The 24,199-nt window shown below is 40.7% G+C and overlaps 1 protein-coding gene across 1 annotated transcript in view; it reads right to left on the reverse strand.

Moving 5' to 3' along the window:
* LOC117453336 (voltage-dependent T-type calcium channel subunit alpha-1I-like) overlaps window positions 1-24,199 on the reverse strand; it is a 294,731-nt gene that overhangs the window by 150,617 nt on the left and 119,915 nt on the right. The window contains 1 exon segment of the mRNA XM_071204189.1: window positions 8,926-9,290. Coding sequence (XP_071060290.1) covers window positions 8,926-9,290 — 365 coding nt within the window.

Below are 24,199 nucleotides of genomic sequence, written 5' to 3' on the forward strand. Positions count from 1 at the left end.
AATATGGAGCTTTATGTCTTTTGGTTCATCTTTAAAAAATGACCATACAGGGTTATAGTCAATCGATTGTCACCTGACTTGTCATTTCTTGTAACTTTTTTGATAATGTATAATCATTTCAGCCCCCGTATATAAATGCATACCTCGATGCATGACATACATTTTTCTTTTAAAGTTTTGTAGTTATTTTCCATCAGATTTGAGGTTTTTGACCCAAAATTAAGGGCTTTTTTTTAAAATAAGATATGCTTTTTTCTCTTCCACTTCTACTAGCTTTGTTTTCATACACCTTCAGTGTATACATTGAAATAGTTGGACAACTAATACCTTGGATAGTGAACACAAACAGATGCATTCATGTATTTCAGCATCTGGAAACCTGCCTCTACACACGTGACTAACTCTGTATAAAATACTGTCCATAGACTTGAAATCAAAAGTAATGTGGCTGATTTAAATGTGGTATTGGTTTGGTTTCTAAAATGCAGAAAGGTATATCTACTTATCAAGTAGTTTATACCGTAATGTAGGCACATTTGCAAACATGCAATAATCACTTGTGCTGATCTGATTGGTGTCAAACCTTAGTGAGATTTCTAGGTAAGGATAAATAAAGCTCTTGTATAGTGTGTTACTCCCAGAATTAAAGACGATAACATGAGCTGCACCAACAGGCTGAAAATCAGGTGGTCGAGTGGACTGATAACATGCTCTTGAGATCAACACCAAGAAAACTGAGGAAATCATTTTTGGCTCACCATCTGACTCCCATAAAGTCCCCATTGTCATCCATACAGATGAGATCAAGCAGGGAGTTTCATACAAATACCTGGGTGTAATGATTGACCATCTGCTGTCATGGAAGGACCACATTGATTATCTGAGCAAAAGGACAAAACAAAGAATTTATTTTCTCCGCCGTCTTAGGTCTTTTGGCGCGAGCAGAGAAATTCTTCTGTTGTTCTTTACATCCGTGATCATGTCCATTCTACCGTACTGCAATACTACCTGGTACAAATGTCTGTCGGCAGCGTTAAAATCAAAACTGCTCCACCTGTTAAAGATCTGCTCAAAGATTGTTGGTCCACCTGTCAGAGACTCTATGACTCAGCCTATCATAACAACCTAGTGAGGCTGTCCAACAACATCATCTCCGACCCAAACCATGCTCTGAACAGTGCATATGAACTGCTACCATCTAATCGGAGATACAGGGTCCCACGATTGCACACACACACACACACACACACACACACACACACACACACACACACACACACACACACACACACACACACACACACACACACACACACACACACACACACACACACACACACACACACACACACACACACACACACACACACACACACACACACACACACACACACACACACACACACACACACACACACACACACACACACACACACACACACACACACACACACACACACACACACACACACACACACACACACACACACACACACACACACACACACACACACACACACACACAGCTAACCTGTTCTTCCATCTATCTATTGGTCTGTGTTCTGTCTTTTACTTCTGGAGAGAGGAATGTTATTCTCTAAATCGATTGGTGGAAAGGGCAAGTAAAAAACACTAAAGCGATTTAAGCACAGCTGCACTCACTTACACACACACACACCCACACTGATGCCAGTGAAACAGAACCATGTGTCCTGGTTTCTGAGGACCACTGAGAAACACACGGACTAACAGCGGCATCAGAACCCTAACCAAGAAGTTTCCGGTGCATTACAGTTTGCAGATCACGAAGAACTCCTACAAATCATTTTCCTACCGGTGAAATGTAACGTATGACGAACCTACTTTGATGTTTGGTAACACCTACCTGTGATGTTCCCACGTGTGGAGAGTTGTTGAACTGTGTGCAAGCCTTTCCACTAATGCGTTGTGATGCACAGCGAGTCTGACCCCGACAGCCCATGCTGTGGAATCATGCATACATATCAGAAATGTGCTAATGGGAACCACTTTCAATTATTCAATTAGTGTCCTCTTGTTTTCAGAGTGTATCTCTTCAATAGAGGTTATAGTGTTTCAACTGGCTATGCTTTTAAAGTGATAGTTTTATTGACTTAAAGTAGGATGAAGTACAAATATGTTATACGAGTTACATTGTTTTAGTAGATGATGATGGCATGCTCCCAGATTGGAGAGACAAACGGGGGCACAGTTTAGCAACGCACTTCTGGACGGGGGGGAGTCCACAACACGCCTTTTAACTTCTTAAAACAAAGTCATACAAGGCAAGGCAAGTTTATTTATATAGCACTTTTCAACACAAGGCAATTCAAAGTGCTTTACAAAAAACGAAAGACATTAAGAAAATGGCATTTCAAATCAGTCATTAAAAAGAAAAGCTAATAAATAAACATTAAAAGAAAAATACATGGATAAAAGTTACAGTGCGGTCTAAGAGAGTGGAGGTAAAACTACAAGAGAGTTTTACCTGTGTTTTAATTCTATACATCTTTGCCGCTTTATCTTGATGTCAACCAACCCTTTCTGACATCAAGCTGAACTGTTATACCTCATAATGCCAGCGCAGAAGCCACCTGAATGATTACACATTGCAAAACGATGGAGTTGCTGGCCTTCAGCCGGCTTCGATGGGATGGCTTGTTTGTGTGATTTGGCTAACCTGAACCAAACACACACAAAAACAGTGTTCTGCAAGGTTTAACTTCTAGTTACCAACGGAGTGGGTTAGGCTACAGCAGTGCTTCTCAAAGTGTGGTCCGCGGACCACTGGTGCTCCGTGAGTCCCCCCCTAGTGGTCCGTGAGTATATTGGTAACATTTCACATTTGAAATAAATACATTTATTTAAGTTTTTCGCACTCTCGCGGGAATATTTCCGCAATGGAACGAGCTTAAGTTTCACTTTCGATTGCATGATAGAGCCCAAATAAGTACCTTCATCACACATGTTGCCACTTGTTTGTACAATTCTCAGGCGATTTGTAAAAAACGATGTGTTTTTGGATATTTGTGGAGTTAGGTGGTCCGCGAGTTTTCTTTTATTGGTTAAGTGGTCCTTGGTATGAACACGTTTGAGAAACACTGGGCTACAGCATATTCTTCATTATGCATGCTTAACATATCGCCGTGCCTTTCTATGATATTGCTAAAATACTTTTTTGCCAACGTCCTTTTCTACTGCAGTATTCAGCGTAGCTTCCTCGGATAGCAATGCTACTAATGCACCACTAACAAAGGGTAGTACGTCATTTCCAAACATCCCACTTCCAAACATCCCAACTGTCCCTTTAAGTCTTGTCCCGCTGGCTATTGGTTCTTCAGTTGTCCTCAGGTAGTGCAGCATTACTTTTAGATGCAGGGTTTCAGAAGCTCAGCTGTTTTAATGTTAGGAATCCAACTGTTTCCTGTGGATAGATTTTCCAAAAACCCAATTAGTATTTTATTCTTTCATTCTCTGACCTACTTTTGTTTACCAAACACGTTCTGTTTGCACGTGACAGACATTCCCCCACACATCTCAACTAAGTAGGGTGTTATTTATTATTTTGACGGTGGCCTCGGCTGCTTCTTCAGTTTTAATCCTGACATTTCAGAGGAGACAGACAATCATTCAGCAGTGTTGTTTGATCTCGATCCATCCCTGTCAGACCTCCAAAGTGCCCATCATGTTGCTGCATTATTTATTCCCAAACAGCTGTTGGATCATCCAACGTCCCTTTTGAGACGAGGACTGAGAGAATTGACGAATCCCAAGACCTTCGATCGTTTTTGTGAAGTCAAGATTCCAGCACGTGCAGTCAACATGTCGATGTGTCCTTGGGCAAGATACTGAACCCCTGAGTTGCTCCTGATGGCCAACGGTGTGTGTGTGTGTGTGTGTGTGAGTGTGTGTGAGTATTGGCTTTACCAGAATGAGGTGTGAAGTTCAGACGGACTGGATAAAGAGATATATAAGTACAGTTCATTTCCCATGTGTGAAACACTTCATTTTAACTCAAACTGATTTCCGAACAGTTATGTTTTCCTTTTACAAACAGTTACTGATATCATTTAATTATAATTAATTAATCATAATAGCTGATGTGTTGTTACATGTTAGCCCTGGCCCTCTTACTATTGCTTTGCCTGCTTTATATCCTCAATAGCAACATGACGCTGTTTGCACCGATCGCAGTGGAAGTTTTACTGCTCAAAATGTGAAGTAAATGTTTAAACAAGAGGTCCTTCGTCGTCAGAGAAGCAGAATTCTTCCTTCTGGACAACAGTCATTGATTTTTTTTGGCTTAAATTACGACTCACTGTGAGACTTTATCAGCCGTATCTAGCTGGATAAATTAAATAACGTTATCCCCATCAGTTGATTGATACTCTGGCTGAGTTGTTATCATTTTTAAACAACAATCTCGTATAAAGGGGGTTTTACATGTGCAGTTAATGGCTACATGCATGCTTTGTGCTAAAAGTCTGAGACACTGTAAGCTAATGTTAGCTACTAAAGCAAAATGCAGTTTGGTTAGCTTACATGTCTGTATGTTTTTAGTTTTAACGTAACAAGAGGTAAAGACAAAGGACTTACGATGTACAGTGTTTCCCAATCGTAATGCTATTTTAGGTAGCCTAGATTAGCTTAAGTGCAACTTTCCAAGAGAGAAGAAAAGCATAGCAGACATGCTAACATTAGCAAAAACGGATAGCATCAAACTGATAGCATCAAGGACTGACTTTGGCACAGTGTAGAGAGAGCAGCAGAGAGCAGCGCCTCTAAGTGGGCTCAAGTCCCGCCTCCCCTTCAACAAGGCGGCACAAGAGATTCTCAAGTCCACCTCTGAGGACCTCTCCAGAGATGCATGGTTGGCGGCTGCTTGGAGGCAGGAGTCGGAGCTAGCCGGGCCCTCCCGCATCCATCGCTACATCTGGGACCCAGGAGATGGCGCCATAGGAGGAGACGACCTACCACGCCGGCAATGGACTGCACTAGACCGCCTACGAACTGGGGTCGGTCGCTTCAAAACATCAGTGAAGAAGTGGGGCCTGGCAGAGAGTGCTGCATGACCCTGAACAGACTATATAACAACCACCTGCCCTTTATATAGACCACCCTCGGAAGCCGGCCTCTTCGACGTCGGACCAGAGATGCGGGCATGGCTACACGACACCGAGTTGGACCTCTGACGTTACACGAAAGAAGAAGAAGGCACAGTGTAGAAATCCTACCCAGTGTTGCCCATAATATGCATTTTTGTTATTATTTGATAGACTAACCTGTAACTATGAACCACTTTATAATCTGCTCTGTTGCTTCTAGAATCCTGGTTAGCCTAACATGCTAACAATAGTAATTATGTTGCTTGAGCTACTTTGCTTTAGTGATTACATGTTCTTTCTAATATATGGTCCAAACAACCAACTTATTGTCTTTTCATTATGTCATCAAAATATCCGAAAACATATTGAGGGAATGCAGGGAACGCTTTATCTGCTTTGTTGTAAGAAAAAAGAAAAGGAAGGATCCTTATTTAAATGTGTAACAGGTGTCTTTGTCTAAATAAGGCCTCGATCGTCTACTGCAGAAGAAACCTTGATTTGGCTAGTGTTTCCTCACGGGGATAATCTGCTGTGTCTGCTGTGCATCAGACCACAGGTGCAGCAGGACAGGTGGAGCAGCACTCTGCAGGAGGAGGGTCAGAGCGGGGGGAGAGAGTAATCCTCTGATGCCGCTGTTCACACACAGCCTCCATGACTGCAGTTCGCTAAACAGGCGGTGCAAGCACAGGCATTTCAGCTCGCTATTTCCTCTCCGGCGAGGGAGCAAAGACTCTCTCGTTCTGTCTCTCGCTATTTTTAGCCGCCCCTGAGATGAGAGACGACCCACCACTGCGGCGGTGGCAGGCGTACGTGGGCGATGGTATAGAGAGAGCCAGAAAAATATTGATGGAAAGACAAAGAGTGTACAAAGCGGAGCGGCGGAAACCGGAAAAGAAAAAGACAAAAGATGAAAGAAAGCGTTCTTTTGAATGAGCGTTCAAACCCAATGATTAGATCATGTCCTACCCGTATCCTGCTGCCTCACCTGAGAGCAGACATGCCGATCTTTTTGGTGCGTTAAATCATGATTGAGGAAGAGACATGTAGGAAAGAGATTGATGTGCGGGACTGAGAGGTTTACATTGCAGAGGAGGGCGTTGAGCGACAGGGAGAGGCACTACCAGAGGCTCTAGATCCACACTGCAAGCAACCGGGTCGTCGGATCGCTCTCAAAACCCCTCGTGAAGAGAAAGAGCAGCTGATGTATCTACTAAACAGACACATCCTTTATGCTGATGGTTCCCCCATGCACGCAGGTACCTTGTTAGCTTGCAAATACATGCTAATTGGCTAGCAATGACTAAATATAAACACACAAATATAGTACGTTCATTACAACAACACTGACGGATGTAACCTCCCTCCAGGCATTGTGTTTGTCTTTCAACTAAAAGTCGTAAGAACTTGGGAAGCTAAGGATGCTTTTAATTGGTCTCATTATTTTTCTACTTCCTGAAAAGTTGTTGATGGAAACATAGACTGATGACCACAGGAACTGTCTGTTTCACGGACAGCCAGCCAATCTACTCAACATGTAGCGTGACAAATTAGAAGGAATCAAATCCATCAATACATTGAAGCCTCTAAACCTTTATTTCTGTACAGCTTAAAACTGACGAAGCCTACTCTTAATGTAAAGGAGCTTTTGATCCCAAAGGAATGAACATGCACCATTTGACTACAGTAGGTGAGATGTTGCTTTATTATCGAAAATATAGGCATTGTTTGTTTTGGCTGAACAACAATGACTTATTACAACATGTACACTGTAGATGCCTACCCTACACCAAAGACTAGGTCAGTGGTTCCCAACCTGGGGGCCACATATCATATTTAGACTTTTTTTTTTTAACATATAATTGTAAGGCAATACATGATTGTCACTAAAAGCCTTGTCTCTACATTACAATAAAACATTAATTATTGATTAATTCATTTGAATAACAATTCAAGTTAGTAGCTATTATAGGCATAAAAAGACAGAAATGTATAATTCTTTCTTTAATATAAATGTTTCTTCGGCCCGTAAAGTGTCCAAACCAGGCTTTTCTGAATAAGCGCATTTTTAAAACAGTCATTGTCCACGCTGGTTTCAGATTATTTGTCACAGTTGCTCCGATCAGATCGGTCTCCTCCATTTTGTAGATTATTTACGACTTTTGAATCCACATAAACACATCGGCAAAATCCGGCTTACTTTGAACATGAGTTTTAAACAGTTTAATCCCTTTGTGAATTGGTTCCACTGGTTTTTTTTTTTTTGTCCTTTAATTTCTTCATACAGCGGGAATCCAAATGAATTAATCCTGAGTCCAATAACCATCAAAGTCACTCCAATAGCGCTCCTTTATTACGCTTTTATCCTCCTTTAACACAATACTTCACATTCATCCAGTTTGTGACAGTAGTAGCATTTTGAGACTTTTAAACTTTAATTACCGCTGTTGACTCCAACAGGAGTCATTTGGGGGGGCTCGTGGGAAAAAAGGTTGGGAACCCCTGGACTAGGTCATGGGCCGCTGATATTTTTTACTTTGTTCTGCAGATCTGATATTTCTGATTTTTTCTGGAAATATCAACATTTTGACTTTTTTCAGAAAATCCCACATTTCTGACTTTTTTCTGAATATATCAACGTTGTGACTTTTTTAGGAACATTTAAAAAACAGTATCTAATGTGTAGCCCGGGTGTAAATAGCATTGCTGGCTACGGACACCCGGGTGTTTCTGAAAAGATCAACATTTTAACTTCATTCTGAAAATTATTACTTTTTATGAAAATTATTACTTTTCTATGAAAATCTCAATGAAGCCCCATTGATGACGGCATGTATGTGTTTATAATCGCTGATTAATGCAGACAAGACCAGTATACATGCTCACAGTACCAGGGCCGTCCCTCCCTACAGGCTGATCACGCAGACTGCGCGGGGCCTCACCTTGCGGAGGGAGTCTCAACTGAGCCGTAAATGCGGCGCACCTATGCGCTTATGCGGCGCAATTAGTGTGGCGCGGCACGGTTTTGCCGCTGCGAGGCTCCACTAGTACCCCCCCCCCCCCCTTTGCGTGGGGCCTCAAGTTGGCCAGGGACGGCCCTGCACAGTACCGTAAGGCCCTTCTACAACTATAATCACCCTTAAGTCCTTATGAATTCTCCTTCTAATATTTCCTTGACCTATATGTGTATATTTCCATTCAAATGCTCAACGTTTTACTGTGATACCTTGTTTCAACAGTTACTTTTTCACTTTATCACTTTATTTTAAATGTTTGTATTCATATTTTAATTTGTATTCTATTTTATCTTTATTTTCTATCTTGTGTGAATCCTATCTTTCACTCTGACTCTGACTCAGTATAAACGCCAGAATTCACAGACGGGGAAAAATATATTTCAACTTCCATCTCATCTTATGGCCTTTCTCATCGAGTTCAAGGGAAACCCTCACATTTCTGACTTTTTTCTGAAAATCTAAAATGTCTGACTTTTTTTCTGAATATTTGATTTTTTTCAGAAAAATATCAACATTCTGACTTTTTTCTGAAAATCTAACATTTCTGAATTTTTTTCTGAATATATAAAATATCTTATTTATTTCTAAATATCTCAAATGTTTGACTTATTTCTGAAAATCTCAACATATTGACTTGTTTCTGAATATCGAAAATATCTGACTCATGACCTTTCCCCATCGAGTTCAAGGACAAGAGACAAGGGGACGACAGAGCATCATTATTTTCAGTCAAAGACCAAGAGAGGAATTCAATCAAGAAGACGGTGTGAATGAGAGGAGATCTGTACCTGCTCGTGGTGCTCGATGCCCATACTGATGGTGTTGATGAGGATAGCGATCATGATGCCTCGGTTGAAGTATTTGCTCTCCACGATTCCCCAAAGCTTCATCGTGATGTCATGCCAGATCTCCTTGCATCCCTTCTTTCGGCTACAGCACTCCTGTTTCTCTGCACCTTCCTGGCCTGTATTGCCCTTCTCCTTGGTGTCCGAGTGCGCCCCCTCCCGGTCCGTTTCCTCCACAGCTCCCTCCTCTGTTTCCTCTTTCACCGCAGTACGAGTTGGTCCAGTGAGCGACAGAGCAGCGGCACATTGAGGGCAGCCGTCAGTCGCAGCGGTGTGGTCCGGTTTACTATGATGGGGACAGGGGGGACCTAAAATAAAGCAAAGAGAGGGGTTACACAAGCAGTTTATCAAGCGGTGCATCTCCCTGGTTCCCTCAACAAAAGTAAAGAGATTCTTGCATTGGATTTTGGATTATGGCAGAAAATAATCTCCATTTAAAACAAACATTTATGAGATTTACATGTTTAGTTCAGCCGGAAAATCTCCACATATTAACAAGACGTTATGATTTTTGAAGTAAAAAGCTAATGTTGGGCTATAAAGGAACTACAGCACGGTCACATGACTTCACGTCACCACCGCTAAGCTAAAGGTGGCTAATGCTGGGCTATAAAGGAACTACAGCACGGTCACATGACTTCACGTCACCACCGCTAAGCTAAAGGTGGCTAATGCTGGGCTATAAAGGAACTACAGCACGGTCACATGACTTCACGTCACCACCGCTAAGCTAAAGGAGGCTAATGTTGGGCTATAAAGGAACTACAGCACGGTCACATGACTTCACGTCACCACCGCTAAGCTAAAGGTGGCTAATGTTGGGCTATAAAGGAACTACAGCACGGTCACATGACTTCACGTCACCACCGCTAAGCTAAAGGTGGCTAATGCTGGGCTATAAAGGAACTACAGCACGGTCACATGACTTCACCACCGCTAAGCTAAGGGAGGCTAATGTTGGGCTATAAAGGAACGACAGCACGGTCACATGACTTCACGTCACCACCGCTAAGCTAAAGGTGGCTAATGCTGGGCTATAAAGGAACTACAGCACGGTCACATGACTTCACCACCGCTAAGCTAAGGGAGGCTAATGTTGGGCTATAAAGGAACTACAGCACGGTCACATGACTTCACCACCGCTAAGCTAAGGGAGGCTAATGTTGGGCTATAAAGGAACTACAGCACGGTCACATGACTTCACCACCGCTAAGCTAAGGGAGGCTAATGCTGGGCTATAAAGGAACTACATCACGGTCACATAACTTATCGAAACCACCGCTAAGCTAAAGGCGGCTAATGTTGGGCTATAAAGGAACTACAGCACGGTCACATGACTTCACGTCACCACCGCTAAGCTAAAGGCGGCTAATGTTGGGCTATAAAGGAACTACAGCACGGTCACATGACTTCACGTCACCACCACTAAGCTAAAGGTGGCTAATGCTGGGCTATAAAGGAACTACAGCACGGTCACATTACTTCACGTCACCACCGCTAAGCTAAAGGTGGCTAATGCTGGGCTATAAAGGAACTACAGCACGGTCACATGACTTCACCACCGCTAAGCTAAGGGAGGCTAATGTTGGGCTATAAAGGAACGACAGCACGGTCACATGACTTCACGTCACCACCGCTAAGCTAAAGGAGGCTAATGCTGGGCTATAAAGGAACTACATCACGGTCACATAACTTATCGAAACCACCGCTAAGCTAAAGGCGGCTAATGTTGGGCTATAAAGGAACTACAGCACGGTCACATGACTTCACGTCACCACCGCTAAGCTAAAGGCGGCTAATGTTGGGCTATAAAGGAACTACAGCACGGACACATGACTTTACGTCACCACCGCTAAGCTAAAGGAGGCTAATGTTGGGCTATAAAGGAACTACATCACGGTCACATAACTTATCGAAACCACCGCTAAGCTAAAGGCGGCTAATGTTGGGCTATAAAGGAACTACAGCACGGTCACATGACTTCACGTCACCACCGCTAAGCTAAAGGCGGCTAATGTTGGGCTATAAAGGAACTACAGCACGGACACATGACTTTACGTCACCACCGCTAAGCTAAAGGAGGCTAATGTTGGGCTATAAAGGAACTACAGCACGGACACATGACTTTACGTCACCACCGCTAAGCTAAAGCGGCTAATGTTGGGCTATAAAGGAACTACAGCGCGGTCACATGACTTCACGTCACCGCCGCTAAGCTAAAGAGGCTAATGTTGGGCTATAAAGGAACTACAGCACGGTCACATGACTTCACGTCACCCCCGTAAAGCTAAAGGTGGCTAGCGTTGGGCGTGATGATGTTTAGTCATCTCATTTAGACACTTGTTAGCAACCACCGTTTTTAAACTCACCAGTGGGATATTTCAACCCAGTCTCACGGCATTTCGTGTTCACCATCACGATTTGCCCCTTTTTTTCGTGTTGCACAGCACGATTTTAAAAGCAATGTATTTCTACTGGTAACGTGTTTCGTGCCTGCAGGCTGCAGCACGTCTTTTTCTCCGGTCGGGTCGTGGAAGACCGGAAGCTGTGTGGTTCATAAAAACATGTTCTTACTCAATATCAAGCCACAGTTATTGCTTTTATTTTAAATCGTATAATTTCGGACTTTTGTTGCCGTCTGTGAGGAAAATAAATGGGGCTCAGAGCCTCAGGATACTGAAATCTGTATTTTTTAAATCTTTTTTTCCTTCTAATTTGTTATTCTTTTCAAAATAACACACTGTTATTTACTCACCAATAACACACAATTATCCTTGCTTTTATTTATTGGTTTAATTCCATAATCTCGGGCTTTTTTGGCGTCCGTCAGGAACTGAATTTCAAAATAAATATAACCGGAAACAGACGTAGGCATTTCGAGCGATTACCCAAGATCCTCAGCTATAGTTTTAAGCTCGCTGATTGGATGTGTTAGCCGCAATGCATGCTGGGATTTGGTGTTTATATTATATGAAATCCGGAAAACATTTTAAAAGTATAAAATAATACTTAATTCCGAGTGCTCTTGCTTTTCTCTTTGAAAGTCATCACATAACGGCATTGTAATACACGGTTCGGCTGCATTACATATTACAGATCTGCCATAGTTCTTTATTTAGAGAGCCCTGATGAGAAGACCTTTGGAAAAACTGGAAGAAATGGCGCCGAAACTGAATACTTGACGTGGATCATAAATATATCAACAATTAAACAACATCTTCAGTTTCTCTTCACACAATACGTCTCCTTGCAGTATCAACACTAATTCGGCTGACTTTTACATTTGATCTAATTCATAGATAGGTTATATTTACACCATAACGGTGCACAGCTGATAGAAAAGGACTTAGATATTACTGATTTTCTTTGAATGTAAGAATATAAATACTGAGTCTGAAATAGTATAGCAATATGCTGTAAAATGATGTGAAAGCATGCATAAAACTATGTACAAACTAGGGATGCCAGCGATTATTTGATTATTCGAATATTCGCTACAGTCTTCATAATCGAATATTATTTTTAAAAATCGATTTTCTTTTTTCAAATTTTTTTAATTATTATTTATGTTTTTTTTTTTTTCTGGCTTAGTTTCAACCAAAATATATATAAATATATATATGCTAATAATAGTAATAGTATTAATAATTGTAAATGGTCATTGGTCACACCACCAGTTTTTTTTACTGTAAACTTGGAGGAAGCCTGCGTGCAGAGCAGACTGCTGCTGCAGCAGCTACACACCGCCCCCGCCCCCCTCTCCCTCACACGTGTGACTAAAGATGAACAAAGCGGCAGGTAAAAAGAGTTCCTCGTTGAACTACTTCGAACTTACAAGTCCAAAGGAAGTTAAATGCAAGCTCTGCGAAAAGACGTTGGTCTATCACAGCTCAACCTCAACAATGCGTTCGCATTTGAGTGCGAAGCCGGCCATTACCGACTTCACTTCAAGGCCACGTCGTTGTGATGACATGCTTGTTTGTTGTGTGTACTGTTAAACATGTTCCAGTAAAGAAAACAACGGAATTCCTTTTTTTTCCTCTCCCGCGGGGGGGGGGGGGGGGGGGGGGGGGGGTCGGTCGGTCGGTCGAATAATCGATTATTATTCGCCAGGGCTGCCGAATAATTGATTTTGATCATGGTCAGTTTCTGGCAACCCTAGTACAAACATATTGATAGATGTCTTGTAATGCACTGTTGAGGAACCTGTGACCCAAGTTTTTCATTCATTGCATAACTACACCGTAGTTGTGTATATGATATGTCAATAAACCTTTGAAAATCTTGAAAGGGATGTGCAAAATAGCCATAATATACAGTCTTTAATTAACTATTAGTAGAGAATAACGAGTAATTAATATACTTTATTACTTGTTTCCATTCATGTCAATTGCAGATACATGTTTAGTCTTCTCAAGCACCAACTATCAAATATCTCTCCTGATTGTTGGCACTTGACAATCACCTTACCTGAATTTTACTCAGGTGTAACTAAAGTCTGATTTAGGGGTTGTTTATATTTCACATAATTAATCAGAATCTGCAAAGTAACTCAAATAAATGCAGTGGAGTAAAAATACCAGGTTAACCTCTGAATTGTAGTGGAGTAGAATTAAAAAGTAGCAATGAGCTGTCATGTGGGTATACGGCATTAATATAATGCTGCGCATTATGGACACAAGTGATTTTCACCCATTTATTAATTATATGTTTTACATTTGATAACACCAATGTGTTTAATAATGGCAACTTCTAATTGTGGGAAAAACGAAAACGTTCAGTAGAGACATCCCATAGAACATTTTGTGAAACACAATAGCCAGCATGTGTAGTTCTGGGGGGGCGTTCGATTCCAGTTTTGGATAGTCTGGCGTGGTTTCGTTCCATTTCACACAGCTGTTTGACGCTCTGCGTAACCTTACGGGAACTGTAGTCCTAAACGATAGCTGGGGATTATGGGTAGTGTAGTGTCTTCGGCCATCCTAAACTCAGAAATGTTGACAATCGCAATGATGCTCGAAATGTCCCTTATAGGCCTACGTCTGTTTCCGGTTATTTTTATTTTGAAATTCAGTTCCTGACGGACACCAAAAAAGACCGAGATTATGGAATTAAACCAATAAATAAAAGCAAGGATAATTGTGTGTTATTGGTGAGTAAATAACAGTGTGTTATTTTCAAAAGAATAACAAATTAGAAGGAAAAAAAGATTTAAAAATACAGATTTCAGTATCCTGAGGCTCTGAGCCCCATTTATTTTCCTCACAGACGGAAACAAAAGTCCGAAATGTTACGATTTAAAATAAAAGCAATAACTGTGGCTTGATATTGAGTAAGAACATGTTTTTATGAACCACACAGCTTCCGGTCTTCCACGACCCGACCGGAGAAAAAGACGTGCTGCAGCCTGCAGGCACGAAACACGTTACCAGTAGAAATACATTGCTTTTAAAATCGTGCTGTGCAACACGAAAAAAAGGGGCAAATCGTGATGGTGAACACGAATCAATAGATTAAAAATCGTGTTGGTGAACACGAAATGCCGTGAGACTGGGTTGGAACATCAGCAGAAGAGGACTCTTTAAAGTAGAGACACTACATACTGATTTACACCTGAACATCAGCAGAGAGGACTCTTTAAAGTAGAGACACTACATACTGATATACACCTGAACATCAGCAGGAGAGGACTCTTTAAAGTAGATACACTACATACTGATATACACCTGAACATCAGCAGGAGAGGACTCTTTAAAGTAGATACACTACATACTGATATACACCTGAACATCAGCAGGAGAGGACTCTTTAAAGTAGAGACACTTCATACTGATATACACCTGAACATCAGCAGGAGAGGACTCTTTAAAGTGGAGACACTACATACTGATATACACCTGAACATCAGCAGGAGAGGACTCTTTAAAGTAGAGTCACTACATACTGACATACACCTGAACATCAGCAGGAGAGGACTATTTAAAGTAGAGACACTACATACTGATATAAACATGAACATCAGCAGAAGAGAACTCTTTAAAGTGGAGACACTACATACTGATATACACCTGAACATCAGCAGGAGAGGACTCTTTAAAGTGGAGACACTACATACTGATATCCACCTGAACATCAGCAGGAGAGGACTCTTTAAAGTAGAGACACTTCATACTGATATACACCTGAACATCAGCAGAAGAGGACTCTTTAAAGTAGAGACACTACATACTGATATACAGCTGAACATCAGCAGGAGAGGACTCTTTAAAGTAGAGACACTACATACTGATATACAGCTGAACATCAGCAGGAGAGGACTCTTTAAAGTAGAGACACTACATACTGATATACACCTGCACATCATCAGGAGAGGACTCTTTAAAGTGGAGAGACTACATACTGATATACACCTGAACATCAGCAGGAGAGGACTCTTTAAAGTAGAGACACTACATACTGATATACACCTGAACATCAGCAGGAGAGGACTCTTTAAAGTAGAGACACTACACACTGATATACACCTGAACATCAGCAGGAGAGGACTCTTTAAAGTGGAGACACTACATACTGATATACACCTGAACATCAGCAGGAGAGGACTCTTTAAAGTAGAGACATTACACTGATATACACCTGAACATCAGCAGGAGAGGACTCTTTAAAGTAGAGACACTACATACTGATATACACCTGAACATCAGCAGGAGAGGACTCTTTAAAGTAGAGACATTACACTGATATACACCTGAACATCAGCAGACATATAAAAAAAAGATCTAGTTTTAGTTGACTACATTTAAACAAACTTGAAAGAAATCAAATACATAGTGTTGTTTTGTCCTTTATTTATATTTATTATGATAATTGTTGAATGCAAACTTTGTAAACAAGGTAATAAAGTATGTACTGAAGTAGCTTTAAGTCAGTGTATTGATCAGGGCAGAGCCAGGTGAGCTAAAGTCACTCAATATGAAGGTAACTAGACAAAAACAGGAGGAACAGACGAGAAATAATTCTAGTGTTGTTTTTAATTTAAATGTATTTGTATTGAATGTTGTTATTAGTTGAATTCTCAGATTAAATCTCTGGTGACTTGAAATTAAAAGTAAGAAGTTAAACGTAGACAGGAGAAACAAACGTAAAATAAATCAACGTGTCAGTATTGTTATCATTATAAAACGTTTTTTTTATTGATTGACAAAACTATACTTTAACTTAACAAGTAAACAATGGACTAAACATAAATATAGAAATGTACTATTAAATAAATATGACAAATATAAGATACATATAAAAATTGACTATTAACCAAACATGATAAATATAACATAAATATGAAAATGAACTATTCAATAAATATGAAAAATACAACAAAAATATGAAAGTGGATACTATAAACTAAACATGACGATATAACATAAACCTGATAACTTGTAATGACTAAATGTTCCTCTTATTTAAGGATACTAGAAGCAAAGGAATAGTTTATTTCTTTTAAAATTAAGGTTGTTTTTTTGCCCCTAGTGGCTAAAACTGCACATCACTGTGAGTCTCTTCTGGAACCTTTGTTGATGTCTAACCAGATCTAATAACTGTTAAGTGTTTAAATATATATCCTGACTGGCTGTGAGTATATGTTGTTGCTCACTCACTTTGAGCTTTAGACTTGAAATGTTTTAATGTCTTATTATTTTTTGTTGTTGTGAGTTTGTTTTTTAAAGTTTTTTAAGTTTTTAAAGCCGATGTCAGGGCTGCCTTTGAGTCTCATGTTTTCCTTTTTAGTCATCGTTGACGTTTGGGCGGATACAAGAAAAGGAATTGATTAATCTTCTCCACCGTGGTGTTGTCCTCCTCTGCGTTGTGGGGATCGGCTCATTGGTTTGCTCAGGTGGATCCACCCTCACTTCCTGTTCCACCTCCAACTCCACCTGTACCTCCACAAGCTCCTCCTTCACCACGCAGAGTGCCTTTGGTGGTTTTTTCAGCTGTTTCTTCAGCAAGGCGGCAATCTCTGCATCCTTCTCCTCAACACAACGTTCCTTCTGTTGTTCCAGTTCCTGGTTTCTCTCATGCGAAGCAACTATCTCTGCATCCTTCTCCTCCACACAACGTTCCTTCTGTTGTTCCAGTTCCTGGTTTCTCTCATGCGAAGCAACTATCTCTGCATCCTTCTCCTCCACACAACGTTCCTTCTTTTGTTCCAGTTCCTGGTTTCTCTCATGCAAAGCAACTATCTCTGCATCCTTCTCCTCCACACAACGTTCCATCTGTTGTTGGAGTTCATGGTTTCTCTCATGCAAAACGACTATCTCAAAATGTTTCACCTCAAGAAAACGCAACTTCTCTTGTTTGAGTTCCTGGTTTGTCTTTTGCAAGGCAGCCATCTCTGCATCCTTCTCCTCAACACAGGGTTCTTTCAGTTGTTTGAGATCCTGGTTTGTCTTTCTCAAGGCGGCCATCTCTGCTTTGTCCTTCTCGTGCATCTTGAGGAGCTTTCCATATTTCATGTTCAGTTCCTCATTCTTTCCGCGCAAGACTTTCTGCTCAATTTCCAGGGCATTCATTTTCACATCGTGCCTAACTTCTGGTTCCACTTTCACCTCCACATCCTCCTTCTTGTCCACCTTCACCTCCTCCACCACACAACGTTCCTTCTCTTGTTTCAGTGTTTGGTTTTCCTTCAGAAAAGTAGCTATCTCTGCATCTTTCTCCTCAACGCAACGCAAGTTTTGTTGTTTGAGTTCCTGGTTTGTTGTTTGCAAGGCGGCCATATTTGCCTCCTCCTTAACACAACGCTCCTTCAGTTGTGTGATTTCCTGGTTTCTCTCACGCAGAGCAGCTATCTTTACAGCTTTCTCCTCAACACAACGATCCTTTAGTTGTTTGAGTTCTTGGTTAGTCTTTTGCAAAGCGGCCATCTTTGCATCTTTCTCCTCAACACAACGCTCCTTCTCTTGTTTCAGTGTTTTGTTTTCCTTCAACAAAGCAGCCATCTCTACACCTTGCTCCTCAACACAGGGTTCTTTCAGTTGTTTGAGTTCCTGGATTGCCTTTCTCAAGGCGGCCATCTTGGCTTCAACCTTCTTGTGTGACCTCTGGAGGTTTCCGTATTTCATGTTCAGGTCCTCATTGTTGAAGCGCAAGATGTTCTGCTCAATTACCTGGGCTTTCACGTTCACATTGTGCTTAAATAGCAACGCTGATTTCTCTGTATATGCGTTGAGCATCGCTTCCTTATTTTTAGCGCCTTCAATCTCAAGCTTATCCCTTAAAGTCCTTTCCTGCTCCAGCAACAACTTCATTTCCTGATTTTCTTTTTGCAGAATCTCGAGCTTGGCTGCCAGCTCATCTCTATTGTTCATCTCCATCTCTACTGCTGTGACAAAATGACCTGTTGTTTAGCAAACTAAATGTAATTGTTCGACTGAATTAACGTCACAAAAATCCCACAAAAGTTGAGTTCACTTGTGAAGATTATCTCGCTAAAAAAACTGTAAGTATCCCTAATCTCTTCAATGATCTGACACTAGCTGGACAAATTCCTTCTGCATTCTGCCTTAATTCTCTGATGCTCTGATGAATTCACCGTCACAGCCAGGTCCTGCAAACTCCTAGAATATCAATGCAGAATTCAGAATTCTACATGAAGGCAACAGATGATGTCATCATTCTGAAGGTTCCATTCCAAATAAGGAGTGAAGGACATCAGCTGACAGGAAGTAAGAATGGAACCATGCTGTTGCCTAGCAATGCAATTGTGTTTAGATAAAGACATTTCTATTTTGATATGTTTCAAATTTTTGAAATGTTTATTTCTACTCTTTTAATTTCTAATTATGTGCAATGCCTTGTTTTTATGCTGCTGCAACGCAAACATTTCCCAATTTGGGATAAATAAAGTACATCTTATCTTATGTAATAGGAACCAAAAAATACAGTTACGTTGAAGTTGCACTCAATTGCATTTTGATGAAGTGCCATTTTGAATAAAACTGTTTTTTAGAGGATTAATACACATTAACTTCAATGAAAACATTTCTCTACTAAAATATTTTTTTATGGTGATTAATTGTCTCTTTGTTGTAATTGTCTGTCTCTTTGTAACTGTTTTCCATCTAATTGTAGGACTCTTTAAAGTAAAGACACTACATACCGATATACAACTGAACATCGGCAGGAGAGGACTCTTTAAAGTAGACACTACTAAGTACACCTGAACATCAGCAGGAGAGACTCTTTAAAGTAGAGACACTAAGTACACCTGAACATCAGCAGGAGAGGACTCTTTAAAGTAGAGACACTATAGATATCACCTGAACATCAGCAGGAGGACTCTTTAAAGTAGAGACACTCATACGATATACACCTGAACATCAGCAGGAGAGGACTCTTTAAAGTAGAGACACTACTGATATACACCTGAACATCAGCAGGAGAGGACTCTTTAAAGTAGAGACACTAAGTACACCTGAACATCAGCAGGAGAGGACTCTTTAAAGTAGAGACACTTCATACTGATATACACCTGAACATCAGCAGGAGAGGACTCTTTAAAGTAGAGACACTTCATACTGATATACACCTGAACATCAACAGGAGAGGACTCTTTAAAGTAGAGACACTCATACTGATATACACCTGAACATCAGCAGGAGAGGACTCTTTAAAGTAGAGACACTTCATACTGATATACACCTGAACATCAGCAGGAGAGGACTCTTTAAAGTAGAGACACTACATACTGATATACACCTGAACATCAGCAGGAGAGGACTCTTTAAAGTAGAGACACTACATACTGATATACACCTGAACATCAGCAGGAGAGGACTCTTTAAAGTAGAGACACTACATACTGATATACACCTGAACATCAGCAGGAGAGGACTCTTTAAAGTAGAGACACTACATACTGATATACACCTGAACATCAGCAGGAGAGGACTCTTTAAAGTAGAGACACTACATACTGATATACATGAACATCAGCAGAGAGGACTCTTTAAAGTAGAGACACTACATACTGATATACACCTGAACATCAGCAGGAGAGGACTCTTTAAAGTAGAGACACTACATACTGATATCACCTGAACATCAGCAGAGAGGACTCTTTAAAGTAGAGACACTACATACTGATATACACCTGAACATCAGCAGGAGAGGACTCTTTAAAGTAGAGACACTACTACTGATATACACCTGAACATCAGCAGGAGAGGACTCTTTAAAGTAGAGACACTACATACTGATATACACCTGAACATCAGCAGGAGAGGACTCTTTAAAGTAGAGACACTACATACTGATATAGACCTGAACATCAGCAGGAGAGGACTCTTTAAAGTAGAGACGCTACATACTGATATACACCTGAACATCAGCAGGAGAGGACTCTTTAAAGTAGAGACACTACATACTGATATACACTGAACATCAGCAGAGAGGACTCTTTAAAGTAGAGACACTACATACTGATATGCACCTGAACATCCAACCCAGTCTCACGGCATTTCGTGTTCACCAACACGATTTTTAATCTATTGATTCGTGTTCACCAACACGATTTGCCCCTTTTTTTCGTGTTGCACAGCACGATTTTAAAAGCAATGTATTTCTACTGGTAATAGGCTTGTTTGAGACACATTGCGGCTCGCCTCGAAAGTAGACGAGAGTAGCCGATCGCAGCCGGGGGAGGTGTCAAAAAGATCGTCTTAAGTCGGACAGCTCGGACTCGGAGTCGGCTTGACTGGCTGGGTTTGCAATGGCGGAAATTCCATTTGACCCACTGTAGACAAAGGTGATCTGCATTGCTTTATATAGGTGTGTTAATTCAGTCATGATGATGAACCACACCAGTGACTGGGTTCCATCATTAGAAATGCTCCTCCCTCTTAATGTTTGCAAAACTGATAGGTGGACAGGCTACAAAGGATCAGTCCCTTCAGATCCGCACACATGAAGCCTAATGAGCATGAATTGAACAGACCTGCTGTGTTTATTCTTTAGCTGCCACTTTAAGCTTTATGATGTGTACAACATGGATGTAATTTGATTTAATCTTGCCATTTTAAATGATGATTCAATAAATAAGGTTGAACCAAATCATTACATTACAATATATTTATTTTAATGATTTGGTTTAACTTAAAGAGAAACTTTATTGTTATTGCACAGATTGCAGGTACTGAGACAACGAAATGCAGTTTAGCTTCTAACCAGGTGCAACAAGCAGTGAAGTGGAAAGTAATGTACACAATCTACAGAATAACATATAGAATGAATTAATGATGAATAAACAGTGGGGTATGAATTAGGGCTGTGGCGATACACTAATCTCACGATACGATACGATACACGATATTCAGCCAACGATACGATATATATCACGATATTCAGCCAACGATACGATTCGATACGATTCGATATAATTCGGTACACTTATATCATTTTCTGAAAGATTTTAAAGGGACAGTGGGATTTTGGTGACATCTTGTGAGTGTTCCATTGACTTGGATTGAATTAATTCAACTGAAACTGAAAGCATCAAGTATACAATATATGGCTTTGACAGAGCGTCTACAACTTGCAAATGCTGGACAAAATGAATCAAAAGATGTGGTGAGAACATTTGTTTCATTTATTGAAACAGTGCAAACTGTAGCTGTAAAGTGCAGTATCACAATGGACAATGGAGAATGAAAAGGTGCAGCAGGTGGCCGAACACGGGGGATTTGAATGGGACTTGTTAGAAATTAAAATCAATGTTTTGATGGCATAAAGTACCTTAAACATACCGTCAGTTTAAATGCTGTTTTATACTGAAAAAACAGAAGTTGTTGTGCACAACCAGTGGTTGAGCTTTTATTCTGAAAATCCTTCATCTCCGGTTAGCATTTAGCATGTGGCTAATATACAATTTCCTTTTGAGGTGAATTTAGTAGCGATATGACACGGAGTGTTGCACATCGAAACCTACTGATTTCAACACTACAACTATAGACGTCGAGATATTATTATTGCTGAATATTAAATGAAGGTACAGTTTATTTGAATACGTTTGTTTACAGACGTGGGTAGCATGAGACAACATTCGGAACTACCGGAAATGATACCAGCCGTGAGGTCTTTTTGGAGTATTGATTACAGCGTTTAAAATGTATTAAATGAAAAGTCATGAAAGAGATAAGGAGGAGAAAAGGCATGTTTAGTTATATATTTAATGTGCAATGTCTGAATCCTCTGTAATGCGAACATTGGAGACGTGGAGGGCCGATCCCCAGCAGCGCCAACCCGCCCACAGGGAGGATTCAGCAGAGGATATTTAACAGCTGGAGAGGTGGAGCTCGCTCTCTTCCCTTCGCTCACGAGAGCCAGAACACAGCTGTTTTTCTGACTGAACCATCTTCTGCTTGTAACATTACCGCGCTTTTTATTAATTAAAGTATACATTTGAACATTCTCAGAGACTCAATCAGTCTCCTTTTTAAAGCTTCTCTCCTGGACGCGAGTATAACGAACACAGTTATCAGACTTAATGTATCGATACCCGCGGCTGAAATATCGATACTTTCTCGGAAAACTAAATATCGATATATATCGCAAGATCGATTAAATTGCACAGCCCTAGTATGAATACACTAGATATCAGCCTGAGAGCAGTATGAACAGTGTGTATTAATACACTAGATATCAGCCTGAGAGCAGTATGAACAGTGTGTATGAATACACTAGATATCAGCCTGAGAGCAGTATGAACAGTGTGTATTAATACACTAGATATCAGCCTGAGAGCAGTATGAACAGTGTGTATTAATACACTAGATATCAGCCTGTGAGCAGTATGAACAGTGTGTATGAATACACTAGATATCAGCCTGTGAGCAGTATGAACAGTGTGTATTAATACACTAGATATCAGCCTGAGAGCAGTATGAACAGTGTGTATTAATACACTAGATATCAGCCTGAGAGCAGTATGAACAGTGTGTATGAATACACTAGATATCAGCCTGTGAGCAGTATGAACAGTGTGTATGAATATGCTAAGATATATAAAGTATGAAAACGGTAAGCAGTAGTATAAAATATATAGATATTAATTTCATGATGATAAACATTGTGGAACAATGATGAAAAATGGGAAGGGATGTGGCGACGTAAAACTGACACAAAACAACAACAAACTTTGCTAGCCAATGGGAGAGCTTCATCAGCAGCACGTGGTAAAAACCACCAATGAGCGCTCAGCTCGAGATACCAGCGAGCCGTTTCCCATCAAGCATTTCGCTTCCGCAGCTCGTGGAGAGCAACTGCGCCAACTCGCCTCGCCTCGCTCTCAAGGCTGCGGGCGTCTTTGTCCCGCGAGATTTCAAAGTCTCATGTGGGCGAGCCTCCAGAGCAAGTCGGACAAGATGACTAACCATCATGCAACGCACTAGCAAGACGTTGATCGCAAACTGCGCAGTCTGCGCAGGGTCTTGCTAGTCTCAAAACGCCTAATGTGTTTCGGGCCTGCAGGCTGCAGCACGTCTTTTTCTCCGGTCGGGTCGTGGAAGACCGGAAGCTGTGTGGTTCATAAAAACATGTTCTTACTCAATATCAAGCCACAATTATTGCTTTTATTTTAAATCGTATAATTTCGGATTTGTTTCCGTCTGTGAGGAAAATAAATGGGGCTCAGAGCCTCAGGATACTGAAATCTGTATTTTTTAAATTTTTTTCCTTCTAATTTGTTATTCTTTTCAAAGTAACACACTGTTATTTACTCACCAATAAACACAATTATCCTTGCTTTTATTTATTGGTTTAATTCCATAATCTCGGGCTTTTTTGGCGTCCGTCAGGAACTGAATTTCAAAATAAATATAACCGGAACAGACATAGGCATTTCGAGCGATTACCCAAGATCCTCAGCTATAGTTTAAGCTCGCTGATTGGATGTGTTAGCCGCAATGCATGCTGGGATTTGGTGTTTATATTATATGAAATCCGGAAAACATTTTAAAAGTATAAAATAATACTTAATTCCGAGTGCTCTTGCTTTCTCTTGAAAGTCATCACATAACGGCATGTAATACACGGTTCGGCTGCATTACATATTACAGATCTGCCATAGTTCTTTATTTAGAGAGCCCTGATGAGAAGACCTTTGGAAAAACTGGAAGAAATGGCGCCGAAACTGAATACTTGACGGGATCATAAATATATCAAC

The sequence above is a fragment of the Pseudochaenichthys georgianus genome, chromosome 1 (genome assembly GCF_902827115.2).
Source record: "Pseudochaenichthys georgianus chromosome 1, fPseGeo1.2, whole genome shotgun sequence".
In the NCBI taxonomy this organism is placed as follows: Eukaryota; Metazoa; Chordata; class Actinopteri; order Perciformes; family Channichthyidae; genus Pseudochaenichthys; species Pseudochaenichthys georgianus.